The sequence below is a fragment of the Macadamia integrifolia genome, chromosome 9 (assembly GCF_013358625.1).
Source record: "Macadamia integrifolia cultivar HAES 741 chromosome 9, SCU_Mint_v3, whole genome shotgun sequence".
Taxonomy (NCBI): Eukaryota; Viridiplantae; Streptophyta; class Magnoliopsida; order Proteales; family Proteaceae; genus Macadamia; species Macadamia integrifolia.
The window spans coordinates 11,386,669-11,408,285 of record NC_056565.1 but is presented as its reverse complement, the minus strand read 5'-3'; the positions used below and the strand labels follow the sequence as shown (position 1 = coordinate 11,408,285).

Genomic DNA, 21,617 nt, shown 5'->3' with positions numbered 1-21,617 from the left:
ATATCTAATTTTAAATTAAAAATGAAAAAAGAATATCTAATTTTAAATTTAAAATGAAGAAAGTGGAGTGGTATGTCTTCTTCCATTGGCGCATGATTTTTTATTTGAGAATCGTTTACAGAGGACAATTTTTGTACTTTTTAATATTAAGATTTTGTTATATAATTAATTGTAGCAAGAGTTCTTTCTTTATAATCAATCTTAGAGAGTTGGAGGACGAGCCTTGTAACCCTATTCTCCATTGATGATGAAATAATCTTATCTAACCATTAAGTAGGCAATTATAAATCTTTGTGTGTGATTGTATAATTATGTTTGAGATTTTTATTTTTTTTTTAGTATTTCAGTTTTACTAAATTAAGTACTTGTGAATCCAAATGGCTCACGAACCAACTTGCCTTGAAGTCTTGAGAAATCCACGCTAGGGACTGGGGAGGGAGGCTGCCTTGTGCCTTGATCGTTCATTCATTGACCATGCTAGGGACATCGTCGACAGAGCAGGTCTTTAATATTGGTGTGGGTTAACTAGTTTTTGAACAGAGAATCAATCGTTTACTGGAAAAACAAAATCAGAGAATCAATCAATTAAGAATGTAAACTTCACCCTATTTTATAATGGAAGAGGACTTAATATCATATCCTTTTCTGGTCCGATAATATTATATAAGAAAGCCACCCTTGGGCCTTGACTGACCTCGCCGGTGGTAAACTTTGGTGATCAGAGAGAATATATTATTTGTATAGAGAAAGAGTATGAGGATAAGGCTTTGAACGTCGGAACCAATAACGTAGCCCAAAGAAGGGGAAAAAAATGAAAAGAATTTAGGACATAAGCAAAAGGGTTACGGCATGAGTTAGACAGTTAGGTGTGAAAAAATTCAACTGTCTCCACCATAATTGGGTTTCAACGAGAGACCGTTAACCAGAAAAGATTCCTTAGCTTTTATCAAAAGAAAAAAAAAAAAAGAAAATTAAAATCAAAACCAACTGTTTTTAAATCCGAATAAAATATTGTTTGATTTGGTTCTTATTTGACTTGAGTCCTCGTAAGGTTTTAGAATTTCTATTTTTATTTGATTCAATTCGATTTAGCAAGTTCAAACCGTCGATTAAAGGATCTGTTCTTTGGGAGTATTTCTATGTCAATGCCATGGGAACCAGATTACCAGCTGTTTAGTGATGACTTTCTTTTGGGGTCGGTAGTGGAAATTCTCTTTGTCATAAAAAATAATAATAATAATAATAATAATAATTTGAAATGTTGAACGAGGATCTATTCCTATTTCGTATGGCATTACTTTGTCGTTTATTTTTGCTTAAATATTAATAAGAGATGGAGATTGTAATATTGAAGAGATTTGATGGATCCATTTAAACGTGCGGGTGGATACTGTTTATTTACTAAGTTAGTAGTCCCTCACCAGCTGGTAAATTTAGACCAAGGTAGAGTGGCAGACAAAGTTCATGTAATAAATCTAACCGGTTGACTTTCAGTTTAGATTACACATAATAAATTATTAAAAATACATTATTTTTTGACAAAACTTAAAATGATTTTAAAATCTTATAAACAATAAAATGGGAAAAGTTTGTCCGGGTAGCTCGCCTCAAAAGGGCTCTTTTGATGAATGTTTCATTCTTACTTTTTCATGTGAAAGAGTGATATTATAAATTTGATGGTTGGATTTTTATACGCTATGTCTCAAATTTCATATTTTAATTCAATTAAATATATTCTTTTATATTAATAACCATTCTCATGCATGTTCATGTAAGTCGGTCCCCCTACCCCCAGGTTACTTTACATTTTTCCTATAGTTTGAGTTTTTTTTGGAAGTTCTATTTTGCCACTTAGTAAATATCAATAGGACTACAAATTTACAAATGACCATGAGCCTTGAGATCTACTTATCCACAAATTTGGGAATTAGACTGCCATAGAAAATTATTTGTAACTTTCAAAGATACTCCTTTTCTAGTTGGTATACTCTTAAAATCTTTTTTTTTTTTTTTTTTTTTTTAAGGAACAAAGTTTTATGGTTGGGAGATAACAGGCCACGCCCAGACACAAAGAGGCACAGAATGACCCTTGTGCCCCTCTTGGGGGGGTGCCCCATTGTCTGAGCATGGTCCCTATGTCTCACTCAGAAAACATTTGCTCGTTTTCCATTACAATAATATGTGTTTCATTGTAACAAAATCTAGTATCATTCTAAACCCACTTTTTAAGGTGCTTCTCCTACTTATTTTAAGCTGAACCTTGAGATGGATGTGTGGTCATTTACCATGTGGCAAATTATGAGCACTAATACCTTTTATTACTCTAATGTCACATGGCTCGACTCATGTTTACCATGTGGTAAGACTATAAACCCAAATTAGGAAACAATGCTATTATTAGTAAGGGGAATGTTTTCCTTCATTCGCCACTCTTATCTTATTATTACTTTTCTATTGACGAATGTCTGAAATGTTTCACTATTGTAAAAATTTCATGTAACCATCAAAAGTGGTAGATGATGAAATTCTTCATCATGGATGACGTAAAACTCGCTCTTATTCTTAATGTATGGAGAAAGTTTTTCTCTTTCTTTACCCATTGAGGGTACTATTTTGTTGAATCCCATTACTAAGTTCTCTCATGACATTTTTTCAAAAATACCCTCGCTCATTTATTATACATAAATCAAACATCAATGGCATAAATATATATTGTGGGCAATGCAGAAAGAGATATTGTAGAAAAATAATGAAATATATATATATATATATATATACAAAAAGATGTTTCATGATAGTGATCATAAATACCCTTGATCGAAGTCTTCATAAATAAGCAAGGCTTCCGTAAAATTAATAAACGATAATGGAGCATGCCAACTCGAAGCCACTGTAAAAGGAGATTTGGTTTGAGAGACGTCATTCTAGTAGATCTGGGAATGAAATAAAAGCCAACGCTAAAACTACAGAAGTTTTGTATGAAAATCTTGAAGGTCTGAAATTGGAATGAGGAGATAATATTAAAAATGAAAGAAGAAAAAAAATTAGTTGGATGACCATATCCGGTAGGTGAACCCTATCACTCCACCGTTGGAGGAAACCTTTTTGGAAGTCAATGATGTTATATTGGCGGCTCTTGTAGGCAATATTGATCTGGCAATTCCGTTGGTTCTAAAGTTATTAAAAGTCGGGTGGGATTCAGATCAGGTTCAATCGTTATGATTTCGATTCAGTGGGAATCGGGCCGGAATCGGTTGGAATTGGTGTAAATCTTAAAAATATAGGGAGAAATAATCAACCACTCGCGACTCGCGATTCGCGATCTACCGATTCCGATTCTTGAAACCGTGATTATCCTTCAAATTTTGTGGATGTATGCAAAGTTCAAACTGTCACCTACACTATTGGGTTGGAGGCCGTGCATTGAGATAGGACGAAAAGTTGAAATTTGACACGTGATTGATTTAAATGGGTTTTTTGGTTCTTGAAATGGTTAAATTGACTTGAAAAAACGAATTACGTGGAATTTGTGTGTTTGCTGATGTGGTAAGTGGCCATAGATTGCAATTGTCAAGAGTTTATTTTTGAGATCTGAATGTGATGGGTGGGGTCCCTCGTAAGTAAAAGTCCAAGTTCAATACAGATGCGGGTAGGACCTGAACCGGACCGCCGGCGGCTTCCTTATCTGATGATGTCATGGTCATAAATATTAAAAAAAAAAAAATATATATATATATATATATATATAAGGGTAATAGTATTTCCCGTGCAATTTTTATGCGTAATGATGACCAATAGGAATTCAAAAAAAGCATCAACAGAAACATCGTCTTTCATTTGTCATTTTAACTTTCATTTTTCTACGCGTAAAGGTTACAGTCTTCCACTTAAATTGTTAGATCAAACACCAAGAAACATGAATGATAAAGAGACAATAGATTCATACGACACAGAGATTTAACGAAGTTCACACACTAGAGTGGTGTGCTACGTCCTCGGGCAAAATAAAAGATAATTCACTGTGCAGAAGAGAAATTACACCCTAGCAACGGCGAGAAAAAACTCGCCCTAAAACCCTAGCTGTGTGAAAACCCTGGAATACAATGACTTTCTCAACAAGTAACAGTACATTATATATACTCCAAATCGCGGGTCGCCACCAAAAAATTTTGGATCGGGTCAATCTTCAAAACGGGTCAAGAATTCGAGACAAACATAACAAATTTCCACCTTGGCTTGAATTCTCCTCCAACAGATAAATAAATAGCCAATATCTTCGTCTTCTCTAATAGCCCTCCAAAAGGCTGAACTCAAACACGGCAAACATCAAGTAAGTTCAAGCAATGCTCGAACTTACCAACACATAAAGGCTTAGTCAACATATCAGCTGGATTGTCTTCAGTACCAATCTTCAACACTTGAATATTACCTTGAGCAATTATCTCTTTTATGAAATGATACCGAACATCAATGTGCTTTGTCCTCTCATAATACATTAGATCTTTAGTTAAGTGAATAGCACTCTAGCTATCACAATGGACAACAGTCACCCCATGATCAATGCTGAGTTCTCCCAACAAACCTCTAAGCCAAATAGCTTCTTTAATTGCCTCAGTCACTGCCATATACTCTGTTTCAATAGTAAATAATGCAACTGTAGCCTGTACAGGAGCTTTCTAACTAACCGTTCTTCCTCCAAGAGTAAATACATAGCCTGTGAGTGACCTCCTCTTGTCAAGATCACCTGCATAATCTGAATCAACATAACCAGATAAACTATCACCATTCCTCCCAAACATCAGATGTCCCCTTCAAGTACCTAAGTATCCACTTCACTGCTTCTCAATGAGCTTTACCTGGACATGACAAATATCTTCTCACCACACTAACAGCTTGTGAAATGTCAGGACGAGTGCAAACCATAGCATACATAATGGAGCCAACTGCACTAGAGTATGGAACACGTGACATGTACTCCATCTCTTCATCTGTCTTAGGTGATAGAGTAGTTGAAAGTCTAAAATGAGATGCAAGATGAGTAGTTACAGGTTTGGCATCTTTCATGCCAAAACGATTCAATATCTTCTTAGTGTACTTTTGTTGAGATAGCCACAGCTTCCCTGCTTTTCTATCCCTCTTGATCTCTATACCAAGGATCTTTCTTGTTGCCCCCAAATCTTTCATCTCAAATTCATAACTTAATTGTTCCTTCAACCTATTGACATCATTCCTATCTTTTGCTGCAATCAACATATCATCGACATAAAGCAACAAATATATGAATGATTCATCAGAGAGCTTTCTGAAATAAACACAACAGTCATATTGACACTTGGAGTATCCAAAACTAGCCATAACTGAATCAAACCTTTTATACCACTGTCTAGGAGACTGTTTCAAACCATATAGGGACTTCTTCAACAAGCATACATGGTCTTCCTTACCTTCAATAGCAAACCCTTCAGGTTGATGCATATAAATCTGTTCTTCTAGTTCACCATATAAGAATGATGTTTTCACATCAAGCTGCTCCAACTCAAATCATGCATAGCAACTAAAGCAAATAGGACACGAATAGAACTATGCTTAACAACATGTGAGAAAACATCATTAAAACCAATCCCTTGTACCTGGCTGTAGCCCTTTGCAACCAAACGTGTCTTGTACCTAACATCTTCAACACCTGAGGCAGATTCCTTCTTCTTGAAGACCCATTTGCAACCAATAATTTTCTTCCCTGTTCTCGGGTTCACAAGCTCCTAAGTCTGATTTTTATGAAGAGATTCTATCTCCTCATTCATGGCAATCAACCATTTTGTAGAATCAATTAAACCAACTGTTTCAGAATATATTGCAGGCTCACTATTTTCAATTGTATCTGCAACAGACAATGCATAAGCAACAAATTCAGCATGCCCATACTTTTGTGGTTGTCTAATATTCCTCCTTGTCTATCCTTGGTAATGTTGTACCGCTCTTCTTCTTGATTCTCTTGACCATCATCTTCTTCAGTAAAAGTAGGCAGCTGGACTAAAGTAGATTGTGCTTTGTTTGAAGATGAACCACCAATTTCAAACTCCACATTCTCTCTAGATTTTTCTTGACCTTCATCACAATAAATAGGAGCTTCTTTCCTAGGATGCAACATAGCAGATTCATAAAAAGTAACATCTCTGCTAATAAAAAATTTTGGAGACTTTGGATCAGGACATCACAACCTGCATCCTTTCACTCCAGATCCATAACCAAGAAAAATGCATTTCTTAGCCCTAGGTTCCAACTTTCTTTCATTTACATGTGCATGAGCAGGACATCCAAATACTTTTAAATTTGAGTGGTCTGCAGGTTTACCTGACCAAACTTCTTCTGGAGTCTTGCACTCAATAGCTGTGCAAGGAGAATGATTCGCCAACAAGGTTGCTGTGTTAACTGCTTCTGCCCAGAACTCCTTGCCCAATCCTGCATTTGATAACATACACCTTGCATTTTCTAACAAGGTTCTATTCATACGCTCTGCCACTCCATTATGCTGGGGTGTTTTAATAACTGTATGATGTCTTGCAATATCTTCATTTTTGCAGAACTCATTAAAGTCACCTTCACAAAACTCTAGGCCATTATCGGTTCTCAACCTTTTAATTTGTTTCCCAGTTTGCTTCTCAAGCAAATTCTTCCACTGTTTGAAAGTGACAAATACTTCATTTTTGTGCTTCAAGAAATAGACCCAAACCTTCCTAGAGAAATCATCAATGAAAGTAAGCAAGTATCTTGCACCAGCCCCCTTTGAAGCAACCCTGGAGGGCCCCCATAGGTCTGAATGAATGTAGTCCAAAGTTACCTTGGTCTTGTGAATAGCAGTATTGAAACTAACTCTTTTCTGCTTCCCAAACACACAATGCTCATAGAACTCCATTACTCTTGTACTCTGACCACACAACAAGCCCCTTTTACTTAATGATGCCATCCTTCTTTCACTTATATGGCCTAATCTCATGTGCCATAAATTTGTGACATTTGATTCAGACATAGATGATGAAGCTACTGCAACAGACACAGTGACTGTAATACCCTGCAACACATATAAACTACCAACATTGATTCCTTTCATCAACAAGAGAATACCCTTGCTGATCTTCATGACTCCACCTTCAGCTGTATACTTGCACCCATTTGAATCAAGAGTGCCTAAACTAATGAGATTCTTCTTCAAATCAGGGACATGTCTGACATTGGACAAGGTTTTGACAATGTCATCATACATCTTGATATTGATCGTTTCCATTCCAATAGTCTTACAAGAAGCATTATTTCTCATCAGCACAACTCCACCTCGAACTGATTCGTATGTGGAGAACCATTCACGATTGGGACACATATGGTAGGAACAACCAGAGTCAAGAATCCATTCATCTTGTGATCTAACTTTATCATCAGTAACCAAAAGCATATCAGACTCACCCTCATCTTCAACGATACTAGCTTTTGCATAATCATTTATTTTTTGTTGATTTTGAGCACCACCACCTACCTTCTGCTTATTTAAAAGCTTATAGCATTCAGATTTAATGTCATTTTTTCTTACAGTAATTGCAAGTTAAATTCTTGTGCTTAGATTTTGATCTAGTCTTCTTTTTGTCACCATCTGAACCCCTTTCATTCGTTCTCCCTCTAGCTACCAAACCAATACCATCAGATTTATTGGTAGATGTCAATTCGTCATCAATCTTCTGCTTACTTTGCAGATTCGTTTTGACATCCTCAATAGAGATTGTCTCTCTACCATAAATCATAGTATCTCTAAAATACTTATAAGATGGAGGCAGAGAACATAACAATAATAGGGCCAAATCTTCATCGTCTATTTTAACATCTATCATTTTCAAATCAGTAACAATAGAATTGAACTCAGATATATGGGATTTAATAGAAGCACCTTCACCCATATGAAGGGTATACAGTTGTTACTTCAATCTTAACCTATTGGTGAGGGATTTGATGAGGTAGAGGGTCTCTAACTTCACCCATAACTCTGCAGTCGTTTTCTCTGAGAAAACTTCCTGTAGAACATCATTCGAAAGACACAACTGAATAGCTAAAAAGACTTTATCATCCAAATCACTCCAATCATCATCGGACATAGTTGCAGGTTTCTTTGCCTTCCCAAATAGGGTTTTCTTCAAACTCTGCTGCATGAGAACAACCATCATTCGAACCTGCCATAAACTAAAACTGATGTTGCTGTCAAACCTATCAATATCGTATTTCGTTGAAGCCATGGATCGAAGTAACACAGAGCTCTGATACTAGTTTGTTAGATTAAACACCAAGAAACACGAATGATAAAGAGACAATAGATCCGTACGACACAGAGATTTAACGAGGTTCACACACCAGGGTGGTGTGCTATGTCCTCGGGCGAAGTAGAAGATGATTCACTATGCAGAAGAGAAATTACACCCTAGCAGGCGAGGAAAAACTCGTCCTGAAGCCCTAGCTGCGTGAATACCCTGAAATACAATGACTTTCTCAACAAGCAACAATACATTATATATACTTCAAATCGCGGATTGCCACCAAAATATGTCGGATCGGCTCAATCTTCAAAACGGGTCAAGAATTCGAGACAAACTTAACACAAATTTTTTTCGAATAAATCTAAAAATCAAGATGGGAGTATATGTAAAATGGTTAGTGTTTTATGAATCTCGATTGGATTTTAGTCAATCCATATTGGTTGACTCATTCTAATTTAATTTCCAAAGTCATGACATTTTTTTTTTAATTGATGCCTATTCAATGCAGATCAATTCTAATATGGTCAAAATCAAAATTAGTGGGTAACAGTTCAAATCAAATAACAACTGAGGTGAAGTAAGTTCAAGAACAACAAATATTTTTTTAATCTATTAAGGTCCACCAGAACAATGAATCTATTTATGTTAGACATATCCAATTTGTAAATTTATTAGAGATTTTAAATCTTAAAAGACAATGTGGCCCTTGTGCCCAAACACGGAAAGACACAAAATGATCAACCTACCCCTATTGATACTTCTGCACACAATCCTATTGGCCCTTTATTGACATAGGGGATGCGTCTTTTTGGAGAACCCTCTCCCAATTTTATTATTATAAATAGTTCTCACAAAGTATTGGAGTTATTCTTCAAATACTACAAAAATAATATACGCATCTGTTGACAAAAAGAACTTCTTAAGATAATCATTTCATGACTAGGTAGTAACAGATCAAATCAAATGGCTCTATTTTTTCAATCTTTTGGACATGCTATTACGAAAACAAGTTTAGAGAAAGAGATTCAAGGAAAGGTAGCCATTCACAATCACTGCCAATGAACATGAAATTTTCCATATGAGTATTGTTGCGCTTAAGGTTGAAGGAAAAGATAATATTTTATTTTTTTTGATAATTAAACTTCAAAAAGAATTGAACTCATGATCTTTTTTAATTTTGAAATGTTTGCCAATTGAGTTAGCTGTTTGTTTTTAGTGAAAGTTGAATAGTTTTCATTCACCCCAGTATGATTTGATTCATACGATTATTGAGTCAATATGGACTTATAGGACTAATAAGACAGAAATCTCATATATCTATCGTTAGAAAAAATAAAAAAAAAACAATTTAGAATTTGTTAAGATTTTCTTTGACCGAAAGAGGGAATGCGACCCTGAGAGAGTCACTCGGAATCTGGAGTGTCTTCAATTAATATTACTTTTTAAAGGGGAGAAGATCCATTCAATACAAAGTCAGAGTTTTCATGTTTTTTAAAAATTTTTTGGTGGGAAATTTTGACTAAATGAAGCTTGTCTCTCAGGTGCACTTATTCTGCTCTTAATTATTGCCCTCGAAGCAAATCAGTTTGACTTATTCCACCATTATCCTATTTCATATTACATTAAAAAATATTTGGGTTGTTTGGGGCAATCATTATCACCCCTGAATTTAGCTTATATTTACTATATCTCCCTAACCTTATAACTTTATATCTGATGCCCTCAATAAATTAAGTAAATTTTCATCCTTTCTCTTCTCTTGATGTTTTAAAATACCCAATTTATCACTCTTTTCATCTGTTACTTGTTACTCAATTTTTAAATTCACTAATTAACTAATACAAGTTACATCTCCATTCTTTAAATGTCAAAGAAGGTATCTAATTTTGAATTTGTTTCCTATGCATTGACCCACAAATGAATGGATTCTTCATAACAACGTATTAATGTGGTTAAATGTTTTTTATGTTGAATTTATTATATTTAAATGCAAGTCCTACATTTGATTGCCTCAATGGAAAACCTTCTATCTTGGGAACCTTGGATCAAGTAATGGTACCCTAAAATACAAAAAAAAGTATTAATGTGATTAAATGTTTTTTTTTTAATTTATTATATTTAAATATAATTCCTATATTACTTAAGGACCATGGTCTAAGAATCATTTTGAATCGGCCTAAATCAGTTGGATGGGATTGATTTTGGCTGATATCAAACTTGATATTAGTGGATCAATTAGTGGATCAGTAGATATTAAAGTCATAGATATTTTCTCTCTTCCCCAAATTATGGTAGAAGATGATAAGATAGAGATGAATGGTCAAACCCATATGATGACTTCTACAGTGATCACCATTAAAGTCTATAACGAGTTTTTGGTGTGTTCATGCAATCTTCTCCATTCAACCCTATTTAGTTGGGATATAAAATGAAATAAAATAATATTATAATTGATGAATAACACGAGACCCTTGAATGAAGGTGAGGAAAGTGGAGAAATTTAACTCATTCTACATTGAAAACAAATCTCCAAATAAGCTTATCGCATGTTTCGCCTAAGGCTGCGAGAAAATTTATGAGGCACGGTGGCGTCAAACCGCCTACAATGTAGGCCTTAGTCAGCCATCCATGTTAACGAACTCCTTCTGAAAACACTTATTTTAATCACTTAAATTGGCTGGGAATGGGAATGATAAAAGGAAGCGCTAGCTGTCAAGCTTGGGCGTTTTAGAACATTATGAGAGAAGAGAGGGTAGAAATTTAAAATAAAGTTTAAGATAAGGAAGTTATAATAAATATACACTAATAATAATGTGTGGGGGAGTGATTATAATAAATAATTGTCCTTTTCTTTCCTTTTTTTTTTTTTTTTTAAATGAAATATCTAAGCTCCGCTGGAGAGAAGACCGAGAAAGGACGTTGCACATAAATATCTAAAGTCCGCAGAGAACCAGAAGGACGTTGCACGTAAGTTGTTGTTGCACCCATCGACAAAACGAAGCTCGAGAGTGCATACACACACAGACACGCATCATCTTCTGAACCGAACACACTTCCAAAGCGTTCATCTCTCCTGGGACCTCGGTTTCCTATCTCTGTGAGTTTACTAAGCTTTGGGATTCCCCCATACTTGTTCTCTTTTTTTTTTTTTTTACTTTAAATCATTTTGGTCTCTGCAAGTTAGTGCTCGGCTTTTGGGTTTTGAGTGAGTGCTTTATATGTTCTCTCTTATGCTCTGTTTTTTTATTCTTCATGAATGGTGAATGGCTATCATGATCATGTTGTTCACTTTTATACTGAACTAGAACTTTGATACTTGATTGATAATGGATATTTCACAATTACTTCGCTTTGCAATTTCTTTAAAAGTTCAAAATTAAAATAAAAACCAGTCATTTTTCTTTTCTTCATCTCTTATCATTTTTGGCCTTCATATGATTTACTACTTTTTATCTTTTTTAATTTTTTCCATAAAAGAGACAGATTTTTTTTTTTTTGCTTCTGTTTATATTTTTTCTGTGATTGCTGTTCTGTTGTTGCCACTTAGGAAGAGGATGATCACCACCTTTTCTCCAATTATTACAGATCCAAGGATCCTTATTTCCCTTCTGTTTTTCCCCACGTGCCCTCTATTGTTGAGGGAACCCCTTTCACCTTCTATTTGCATCTCCTGGCACTGGTCAATCTTATTGGGGTTTCTTGTTTTCGGTCTTCATCTCTTCTGAATGGTTTTATTCGGGAGTTTTTGGCCAAATCCTCCACCTATAAATCTTTGATGCACAAGGTTTTTCGGTTTGTGTGATTTGTTTTCCTTTGGGGAAATCCCCTAGATCTACTCAAAATGATTTATAAATTATCTTTCACATTAAGAGATTTATCAAAAAAATTTTTTTTTTGTTAGGATATCAAATCCTGAATTACGTAAAATATTGCATAAAATCCGGTGAGACAGAGAGTGAGAATCCAACGGTTGAGAGTACCTGTCATGCACCCCAACCGTTGGATCTCATTACCACTCAATACTCACCACGGAGGCTTTAACCCAATCTGCGAAAAGGGTATAGGGTGGTGGCGGGAGGAACAACTGGGTGTACTTGGTGGAAGAAAAACGACCTCTTGGTCTCTGTTTTGAAGGATGAGATTCCCATTGTCAAACAGAGCAGCTGAAGCAACAAAGAAATGGCTTGTGGCTAGTCCAGAGAGTGACTTCCATGACCCATCAATGAATCAAGAAGAAACTAAATCTCCAGCTTCGGTAAGCTCAAGATAGAAATTGCAGCGAAGGGCAACAATATATCTGCACTGTACTGTTAGCTAGGTTAATCAGAGCAGTTGAAGACCCAACCTAAATAAGAAATCCCCATTTGAGGAGACCCACACAATCGTTTTCTGCAACATAGATCTTAGAACCAACAGGGATTTGTGAAGAAACAACCGAGAAAAGCAGAAGAGAGGATGGGGCAGGGTTGCTCGTGTTGCTGGTCCAAACAGTATCAGGCACAGAGTTAAAAACTCAGCTTTTTATCATTTTGAATTAATCTTTAAATTTTTAAAACGAATTTAAATTCCGTAACTCACCATGTTCAAGCAGATGCTAGCTACTGGATTTTAGCCATGGATTTCTTATCCAACAAATTAACTCGGAGATTGTTTGATTGCCCGATTCAACCAATACTGTCTCAACTGAAACCCGAGAGTTTTCTTCCACCTGGCACACTGTTGTTCCTCCTGCCCCACCCCATTCTTCTGTTCACAAGGAGAAGAACGTAAAAGACGACGAGTGTGTGGGGATTAAAAATTAGAAGAGTGAGTGGTTCGAATTAAAAAATATCGGTTTTTGGTTCGTGGTTCCCGGTTCCCGGTTCACGGTTCTCGTCCGATCTGATACATTAACATGGGATTCACCATAGAATTTTTTCTTATTTAGATTCCATGTGTGTGGATCAGATAATGCGAGAATTTGATCTGTTTTCCTATTAGGCTGAGGGTATTTTAGGTAGTTTAATTTTCAAAATGTTTAGTAAATCTATTTAACATCGTAATTTGTTATAGTAAAACATATTTTTTACTTATCAAGGACGTAAATCTTTTTGGTAGAAAATCTCAGGGTGGGGTGGAATTTTCCAATCTACCCTGCGATTCCATTTCTTTGCCTGCAAGTTTTGTTCTGGTTGACCTGGGTAATTTCCCCCATTTTAAATTGCCCAAACTTTCTGTCATCAAGAACAAGTAGTCCTCTGAATTCCAAAATTCTTTTTGCCTGTCTGTGTCTTCTCTAATCCATCTTTCCTGTTTTCGCATTCTGATTTCCTTCCCTTCTCCATGTTGTCTTGCAGCTGAGTTTTAAGTTGACACTGATCAGTATTTCTAGCACACAATACTTTGTTAGGCCTTGGTGTTAGGAAAATGGCCGAAGAGAATGGGTTGGATGGTGATATAGAAACACAGCAGGCCTCTGCATCCACAAGCAATGGACCTGTTACTCAGACAAATGAAAACCAAGGAAAGACTGATGCTGAACAAACAACTGAGAAGAGCAAGGAAGGAGAGGGGAGTAACCAGACCGTTCCATATACCAAGCTCTTCTCATTTGCAGACTCCCAGGATATCTTATTAATGGTCATCGGCATAATAGGAGGTATGGCAAATGGAAGCGCCATGCCTATAATGACTCTTCTCTTTGGGCAGATTATCAATTCTTTTGGAGAAAACAGCAATAGCAAAACTGTGGTTCATGAAGTTTCCAAGGTATGCTTCTGCATGTAATATTTGGTAATTCATCTTATGCACTCTATCCATATGGATAGTATATAATCCAAGTTGGGTTAGAATCTTAATATATGGGTGCAAAAATCTAGTTGAAAGAATATGGAGTTGAGCTTTTACCTTTCAAGTAATATGCAAATATCTCTCTTTGCTAGAACATTGTTGTTCTTATCAATCTATGATGCCCTCTGCTTTAATCACCTAAGACTTCTCTGTTTATGTATTCAGGTATCTCTGAAATTTGTTTACTTGGCTGTGGGGGCTGGTGTGGCATCTTTCTTGCGTAAGTACATTGGACTCACTTTAGTATGAAATATCATATATTTTTTTTTTAGCCATATATTTGTGTAGAATACATGAATTTAAGGTTCTAATTATATAGCACGGAGAAATGGTTTATCCACTGGGAACTCAGAAACCCATATCTGTTGTTTGTCAGAGGTGTCTTGCTGGATGGTCACAGGGGAAAGACAAGCAGCACGAATAAGGAATTTATATTTGAAGACCATTCTGAGGCAAGATATTGGTTTCTTTGACAAAGAAACAAACACTGGAGAAGTTATTGGAAGGATGTCAGGTGATACTGTCCTCATTCAAGACGCCATGGGTGAGAAGGTACTCCTGCTTCTAAACCAATTCTGACAAACAGTTACTAATCCCTTCATTTAAGGATTCAAGATTAAGTGATCACCATTTATATTGTCCTTTATTTTACAGGTGGGGAAGTTTATTCAGCTGATAACAACATTCGTAGCAGGCTTTGTGATAGCTTTCATAAAAGGGTGGCTTCTCACTCTAGTCATGATATCTACTATTCCTGCTCTTGTGATCTCTGGTGCAGCCATGTCCATTGTTATAAGCAAGATGGCCTCCCGTGGACAAACTGCATATTCTAAAGCATCAAATATAGTGGAACAGACAATTGGTTCAATCAGAACAGTACGTAATAGTGGTGGAATTAAACATTATCTATGTAGTATCAGAATTTTTTCTTGCAGTAATGCTTTTTAAGTTTTTCTTTTACATTCCTTTTCTGTTTTAAATGGTGAATGAGTCACACTTTTCATGTGCAGGTCGCATCATTTACTGGAGAGAAGCTAGCCATACTTTCTTACAACAAGTCTCTCACTAGTGCTTATAAATCTGGGGTTCAGGAAGGCTTAGCTAGTGGATTAGGTCTTGGTTCTGTTATGTGTATCATATTCTGCAGTTATGCTTTAGCCGTATGGTATGGTGCGAAGCTTATAATTAACAAGGGATACAATGGGGGTGTTATCATTAATGTTATTATCGCCGTGTTGATTGGATCATTGTAAGTTGTTGCAAGCTGATGCTTCTTTTTTCTTCCATATGGTGAATGTAAAGTAACTTTTGCCTTCAGAAACAAAAAAGAGAAAACTGAAGATGCTTATCAGTAGTTACTTGAAGAATATAAATGGATGTACTTAACATTTCTGTACGCCTGTCTGCTGCTTAGCATTTTGTTTAAGAACTGGAAAAAAATATCAAATTGCTAATCTTTTTGTTGTGCTGAATGGTTTAGGTCTCTGGGGCAGGCATCTCCGTGCGTTACTGCATTTGCTGCTGGACGGGCCGCGGCATATAAAATGTTTGAGACAATAAACCGGAGACCAGAAATTGATGCTTATGATACCAGTGGGCGGACAATGGATGATATTCGTGGAGATATTGAGCTAAAGGATGTTTGGTTCAGTTACCCTGCTAGACCAGATGAGCAAATATTCAGCGGTTTCTCTCTCTTCATACCTAGAGGCACAACAGCTGCTTTGGTTGGACAGAGTGGAAGCGGCAAGTCAACAGTGATCAGTCTCATAGAAAGATTCTATGACCCAAAAGCTGGTGAAGTTCTAATAGATAATATAAATCTCAAAGAATTTCAGCTAAGTTGGATTAGAACAAAAATTGGGCTCGTCAGTCAGGAACCTGTGCTGTTTGCTTCTAGCATTAGAGACAACATTGCTTATGGGAAGGAAGGAGCAACTACGGAAGAAATTAGAATTGCGGCTGAGCAAGCCAATGCTCTCAAGTTCATAGACAAGCTTCCTCAGGTTCTACATTTTCTTGTCCTTTGGTTAGCTTTAACAGGATTTTACTACCTTTAATTTATTACATCTTCCCCACCCCCCACCCCCCCCAAGGGATTAACCCCATTTTCAGATACTGTTAGGATTTCATCCTTGAAATAATTGATATTTTGTCACTTTTACCTACTCAAATAAAAATAAAAGCTAGATAAACCTATAATCTGAGCAAGACAATGCTGCGAAGTTCATAGATGGTAGCTATTAGTTTATCACATATGGGAATTGTGAGGTCCAAGGATGAAGGATGTCATTTTCAAAAAAGCTCGTTAATTCTTGTCTGTTAGAGGTGAAGATGAATTTGAACCAAGGTCATGATATTAACCCCACAAAAGGCTGTATTTTTCCAAGAAGATCCCTTTAAACTTTTATACAGATTAATTGTAGCTTCTCTGTCCATTGATGAAGGTTGTTTGCCTCTACAACTCTTGTGACATAATACAAGGATGATAACTTGTTTGAATTTTGTTACTGATTTAAGAAAATCAAAAAATTTATTTTTTGGCAGAATTTTCTAATTTCTATACATGCGTTTATTGTTTTCAGGGGCTTGACACCTCAGTGGGTGAACATGGAACTCAGCTGTCCGGGGGGCAGAAACAAAGAATTGCCATTGCTAGAGCAATTTTGAAAAACCCACGGATTTTACTTCTGGATGAAGCTACAAGCGCACTTGATGCAGAGTCTGAGCGCATTGTGCAAGATGCATTAGACAGGGTCATGGTCAATCGAACTACAGTTATTGTTGCCCATCGCTTGAGTACCGTGAGGAATGCAGATATGATTGCTGTCATTCATCGGGGAAAGATAGTTGAAAAAGGTACAAATCTTATAAGTTGTCAATATATACTATTATCCTATTCAAGTAGAGAAACTGGAAAAAGGTCTGGTTTTGTTATGTCTTCATTGGTCATTTTTGGTCCATGGAATGACTATTTTGTTGGTTTGTTCTGTGTGTGAGAGACAGAGGAAGGTATGAGTGACTAAGTTTGGTCTTTATACATTTACAGGCTCCCACTCAGAGCTTGTGAGGGATCCTGAAGGAGCATATTGCCAGCTTATACGCTTGCAAGAAATGAACCGAGAGTCGGAGCATGGAATAAATGATCAAGATAAACCAGAAACAACAGTGGATTCTGCTTGGCATTTAAGCCAGCGCACATCCGTCCGACGGTCAATAAGTCGCGCATCATCACTTCGGAACAACAGCATCCGACGGTCAATAAGTCGCGGATCATCTGGGCCTGGGAACAGCAGCCGCCACTCATTTTCATTATCATTTGGTGTACCTATTGGAGTCAACATCCAAGGAACAGAAATTACAACAGTACCTGACGAGATGCCACCATTAGAAGAAGAGCCAAAAGATGTTTCAATTCGTCGCCTTGCCTACCTCAATAAACCGGAGCTCCCAGCAATAATACTTGGTGTTATAGCTGCAGCCGTCAATGGTGTGATACTACCAATTTTTGGTATTCTGATGTCCAGTATAATCCATATATTCTATGGACCACACAGTAAGCTTAGGAAGGATTCAAAGTTTTGGGCAGTGATGTTTGTTGTCCTTGGTGTGGCATCCTTACTGGCAACCCCTGCACAAACACACTTCTTTGCTGTGGCTGGGTGTAATTTAATCAGAAGGATCCGGTCAATGTGCTTTGAGAAGGTGGTTTACATGCAGGTCAGTTGGTTTGATGATCCGGAGAACTCCAGTGGTGCAGTTGGTGCCAGACTCTCAGCAAATGCAGCAACCATTCGTAGTCTGGTTGGTGATGCTCTTTCACTTCTTGTTCAGAACCTTGCGACAGCAATTGCTGCTTTGATTATTGCTTTCCAAGCAAACTGGCAACTGGCTTTTATAATGCTTGGTTTGCTACCACTGATTGGTCTCAATGGATATGTTCAAATGAGGTTCATGAAAGGATTCAGCGCAGATGCAAAGGTTTGGGCTCAAACGCATGGTTATTTATTTTATTTCTCATTCAAACTGAAAACTTTTCAATTTTTCAATAAAAAGGGTGTGGATAGGCAGTATCAGATAAATTATACTTCAAATTATCAGCAGATAATCTTATTAACAAAATGGGCTTGTGCATGAGCATAGTCCTATTTTGGACTTGATTGTTCCATGACCAAAGATTCATTGATGGCTTCCAGTTTCTGTTAGGATCCATTTTATGGTCAGAATTGGCTCTTGTCATTTTAGGACAGGAGTTAGCTCTACCTATTTTATTGCTTCCAAACTATGATAGGTTTCAATGTTTCATTAGGGTTGAGACTTGAACACTTGTCGTTTATTATTCTATCTAGGAGTGAGACATGAAAACTTCCAATACTGATCAATGGAGAGTGAATTCATCGACTCCTAGCAATATTCACTCTCAAGTAGGTGTGGTAATATTTTGAGTGCCAATCCAAAAGATTCTGTCCTGGTTCTGGGTGTAGATGAGAATATTATGTCTGGATTATGGTTTCAGATTGGTTTCTTTTGTCCAATTTCAAACCTAGGTCATGTTCTGTTCTCGGACTACTGAGATGCAGGCCAAGCAGTATAGAGGTTGTTAGCCATATTCCTACACCCTGATTTCCACCATGTAGCACACCTACTAGGAAAATCCTAACCCAAATGGGAACACTAAACATATTTTGGTCATATAACCCTGTATTTTGCCCTGCATTTCACCATTTTTCTTTGCTTTAATAATGATTTTGTTTTTAATTACAAGTTGAGCTTAGGAGTTTGAGTCATGAGTTTTTAACCTTCGGTCCAGAGTCCAAACCTAAAAACAACTACTTGCATTATATAATAAAATTATAATGGTTTTTGGACATTGAATATGGATTTACATAGGTTTGAGAAAACAGTATGTTGGGGTTGGTTTTGAGGCTCCTCTAAAATCTGGGTTCAGACCACATCTTTGTTGGACAGACTATGATAAACACAGGTTAATGTCCTACCTGAATCCGGGTTTGTCCAAAATTCAGAACTGAAATTCTTCTATGCTTCTGGATTTCTGAAAGCTACCTATCTCACTTATAACCTTGATCTACATTTAAAACGATAGTTATTTTACAAAATAGTGCCTTAATCATCTGTATCAATCTCAAAAATCATGCATATTAGCTTATGTTTGAGATGGGTATTTGAATGGTTGTAGATGATGTACGAGGAAGCAAGTCAAGTGGCAAATGACGCAGTTGGAAGCATAAGAACAGTTGCTTCTTTTTGTTCAGAAGAGAAGGTGATGGAACTATACAAAAAGAAATGTGAAGGCCCTCTGAAGTCAGGGATAAGGCAAGGATTAATTAGTGGTATTGGTTATGGGGTTTCCTTTTTTATGCTGTTCTGTGTTTATGGAACCAGTTTCTATGCTGGAGCCCAGCTTGTTGAACATGGAAAAACAACATTCACGAAGGTTTTTCGTGTAAGTATCTATTCATTCCTTTCTTTTTTTTCTTCTTTCTCATGATGATGTTTCTAAATAACACATTAATACAGCATGAGATTCCAAAAAAAGAAAGTTAAGCTTTAGTAGCCATACTCTTAGGTAGTAAGTTAAATTTGTGGTCTAATAGACTGTTTCTGTAATGCTTGCCAGGTTTTCTTTTGCCTCACCATGGCAGCCATTGGGATTTCTCAATCAAGCTCCATTGCACCTGATTCCAGTAAAGCCAAGAGTTCTGCTGCTTCTATTTTTTCCATCCTCGATCAAAAGTCAAAGATAGACTCAAGTGATGAGTCTGGAATAACACTAGAAAATGTAAGGGGAGAAATAGTGTTTCGGAATGTTAGCTTTAAATATCCAACAAGGCCTGACATTCAGATATTCCGAGATCTCTGCTTGACAGTTCATTCAGGAAAGGTGAGTTTTTGACTTTGCATTTCTCATCAACATACATGTCTTACACTAAGTTTGTAAAACCTGTACTCAATTCAATTACCACATGTAGAGGAGTTAGTAGCATCAGAACTAATGGTCTGGTTTTCATTCATCAGACAGTTGCTCTGGTTGGCGAAAGTGGGTCCGGAAAATCGACGGTGATTGCATTGTTGGAGAGATTTTATGACCCAGATTCAGGACAGATCACATTAGATGGGACTGAAATTCAAAAGTTACAGTTAAAGTGGTTGAGACAGCAGATGGGTCTGGTGAGCCAAGAACCTGCCTTGTTCAATGACACAATCCGAGCTAATATTGCATATGGGAAGGAAGGAAATGCTACAGAGGCAGAGATCATAGCTGCATCGGAGTTAGCAAATGCCCACAAATTCATTAGCGGATTGCAACAGGTCAACATACTGCAACACACCCTTTATGTTTAGTTTGTCATTTTTTTCTCACCACAGAAAAGTTTAGCTTGTTTCATGCAAGACAATTCCAATCTTACACAGCAAACATCGGCTGTGTTTGGTATGCATTATTGGAATAGATTCTGGGTCTAGAACACATTCTGAAGCCCCATTCTTTTCAATTTTTTTACTTCAAAATGCGTGCTAGACTCAAAACCTATTATGAGAAGGCATACCAAAACCATGGCCATAGAGTAGTGGAACAACAATAAAGGATTATCTATTGGCTTGCAGGGTTATGATACAGTTGTAGGAGAACGAGGAGTCCAATTGTCGGGTGGTCAAAAGCAACGGGTGGCGATTGCAAGAGCAATGGTGAAGGCACCAAAAATTTTACTACTAGATGAGGCAACAAGTGCACTTGATGCTGAATCCGAAAGAGTGGTGCAAGATGCATTGGACAGGGTCATAGTGAACCGCACCACAGTTGTTGTAGCCCACCGGTTGTCCACCATTATGGGTGCAGATCTAATTGCAGTGGTTAAAAATGGTGTTATTGTGGAGCAAGGGAAGCATGAAACATTAATCAATATCAAGGATGGTGCTTATGCGTCCTTGGTAGCACTTCATACCAGTGCTCCTTCTTAGTGAACTCTTTGTTTGTATGCCCATAGAGATATCTTTTGTCTTGTTTTGTATTTTATTTTATTTTATTTTTTCTGGTTTGTTGTTAAACCCATAGAGTGACATCTAATGATGATAAAATAAGGAATCTTTTCACCATTTGACGAAGAGAAAATCAATTCTTTATTTATTATGGGAAAAAGTTCTCGGCATTATACGCTAGCAGCTCTTTGTCTATCTTTTCTCACAATAAATGATCTTTTTTAATGAATAAAATAAATCTTTTATTATGCGGTTGAAGGGACACAAGAAATGGGTTTACCTCATTGCTTTCGTATGTGATTCAATTATTTTATCACATCTCAAATGGTGTATTATTTTCTGCCGCTTGTTCAAAAAATCTTCCCCTATTTATTATACATAAAACAAACATTAATGACATAAATATACAGAATGTGAGCAATGGAAAGTGGGATAATGTAGAAGCAAATATCTGAAAAAAAAAATCATAAATATCTCACAATAGAGTAATGCATTAAG

At 36.7% G+C, this 21,617-nt stretch overlaps 1 protein-coding gene across 2 annotated transcripts; it reads left to right on the top strand.

Annotated features, from left to right (window-relative positions):
- The first annotated feature begins 11,271 nt into the window (after nucleotides 1-11,271).
- LOC122088305 (ABC transporter B family member 4-like) lies at nucleotides 11,272-21,302 on the top strand. 2 transcript variants are annotated; one of them, XM_042657512.1, is made up of 13 exons: nucleotides 11,272-11,391; nucleotides 13,631-14,042; nucleotides 14,289-14,343; nucleotides 14,500-14,675; nucleotides 14,778-14,999; nucleotides 15,134-15,372; nucleotides 15,604-16,129; nucleotides 16,709-16,982; nucleotides 17,173-18,104; nucleotides 19,321-19,587; nucleotides 19,762-20,025; nucleotides 20,160-20,453; nucleotides 20,748-21,302. In XM_042657512.1, the coding sequence occupies exons 2-13, from the start codon at nucleotides 13,701-13,703 to the stop codon at nucleotides 21,099-21,101; spliced, it is 3,945 nt and encodes a 1,314-aa protein (XP_042513446.1). In that variant the 5' UTR covers nucleotides 11,272-11,391; nucleotides 13,631-13,700; the 3' UTR covers nucleotides 21,102-21,302. The 2 variants fall into 2 exon arrangements, with proteins under 2 accessions (XP_042513446.1, XP_042513448.1); XM_042657514.1 differs by lacking the exon at nucleotides 11,272-11,391 and having other exon boundaries at nucleotides 13,543-14,042.
- Nucleotides 21,303-21,617: the final 315 nt, after the last annotated feature.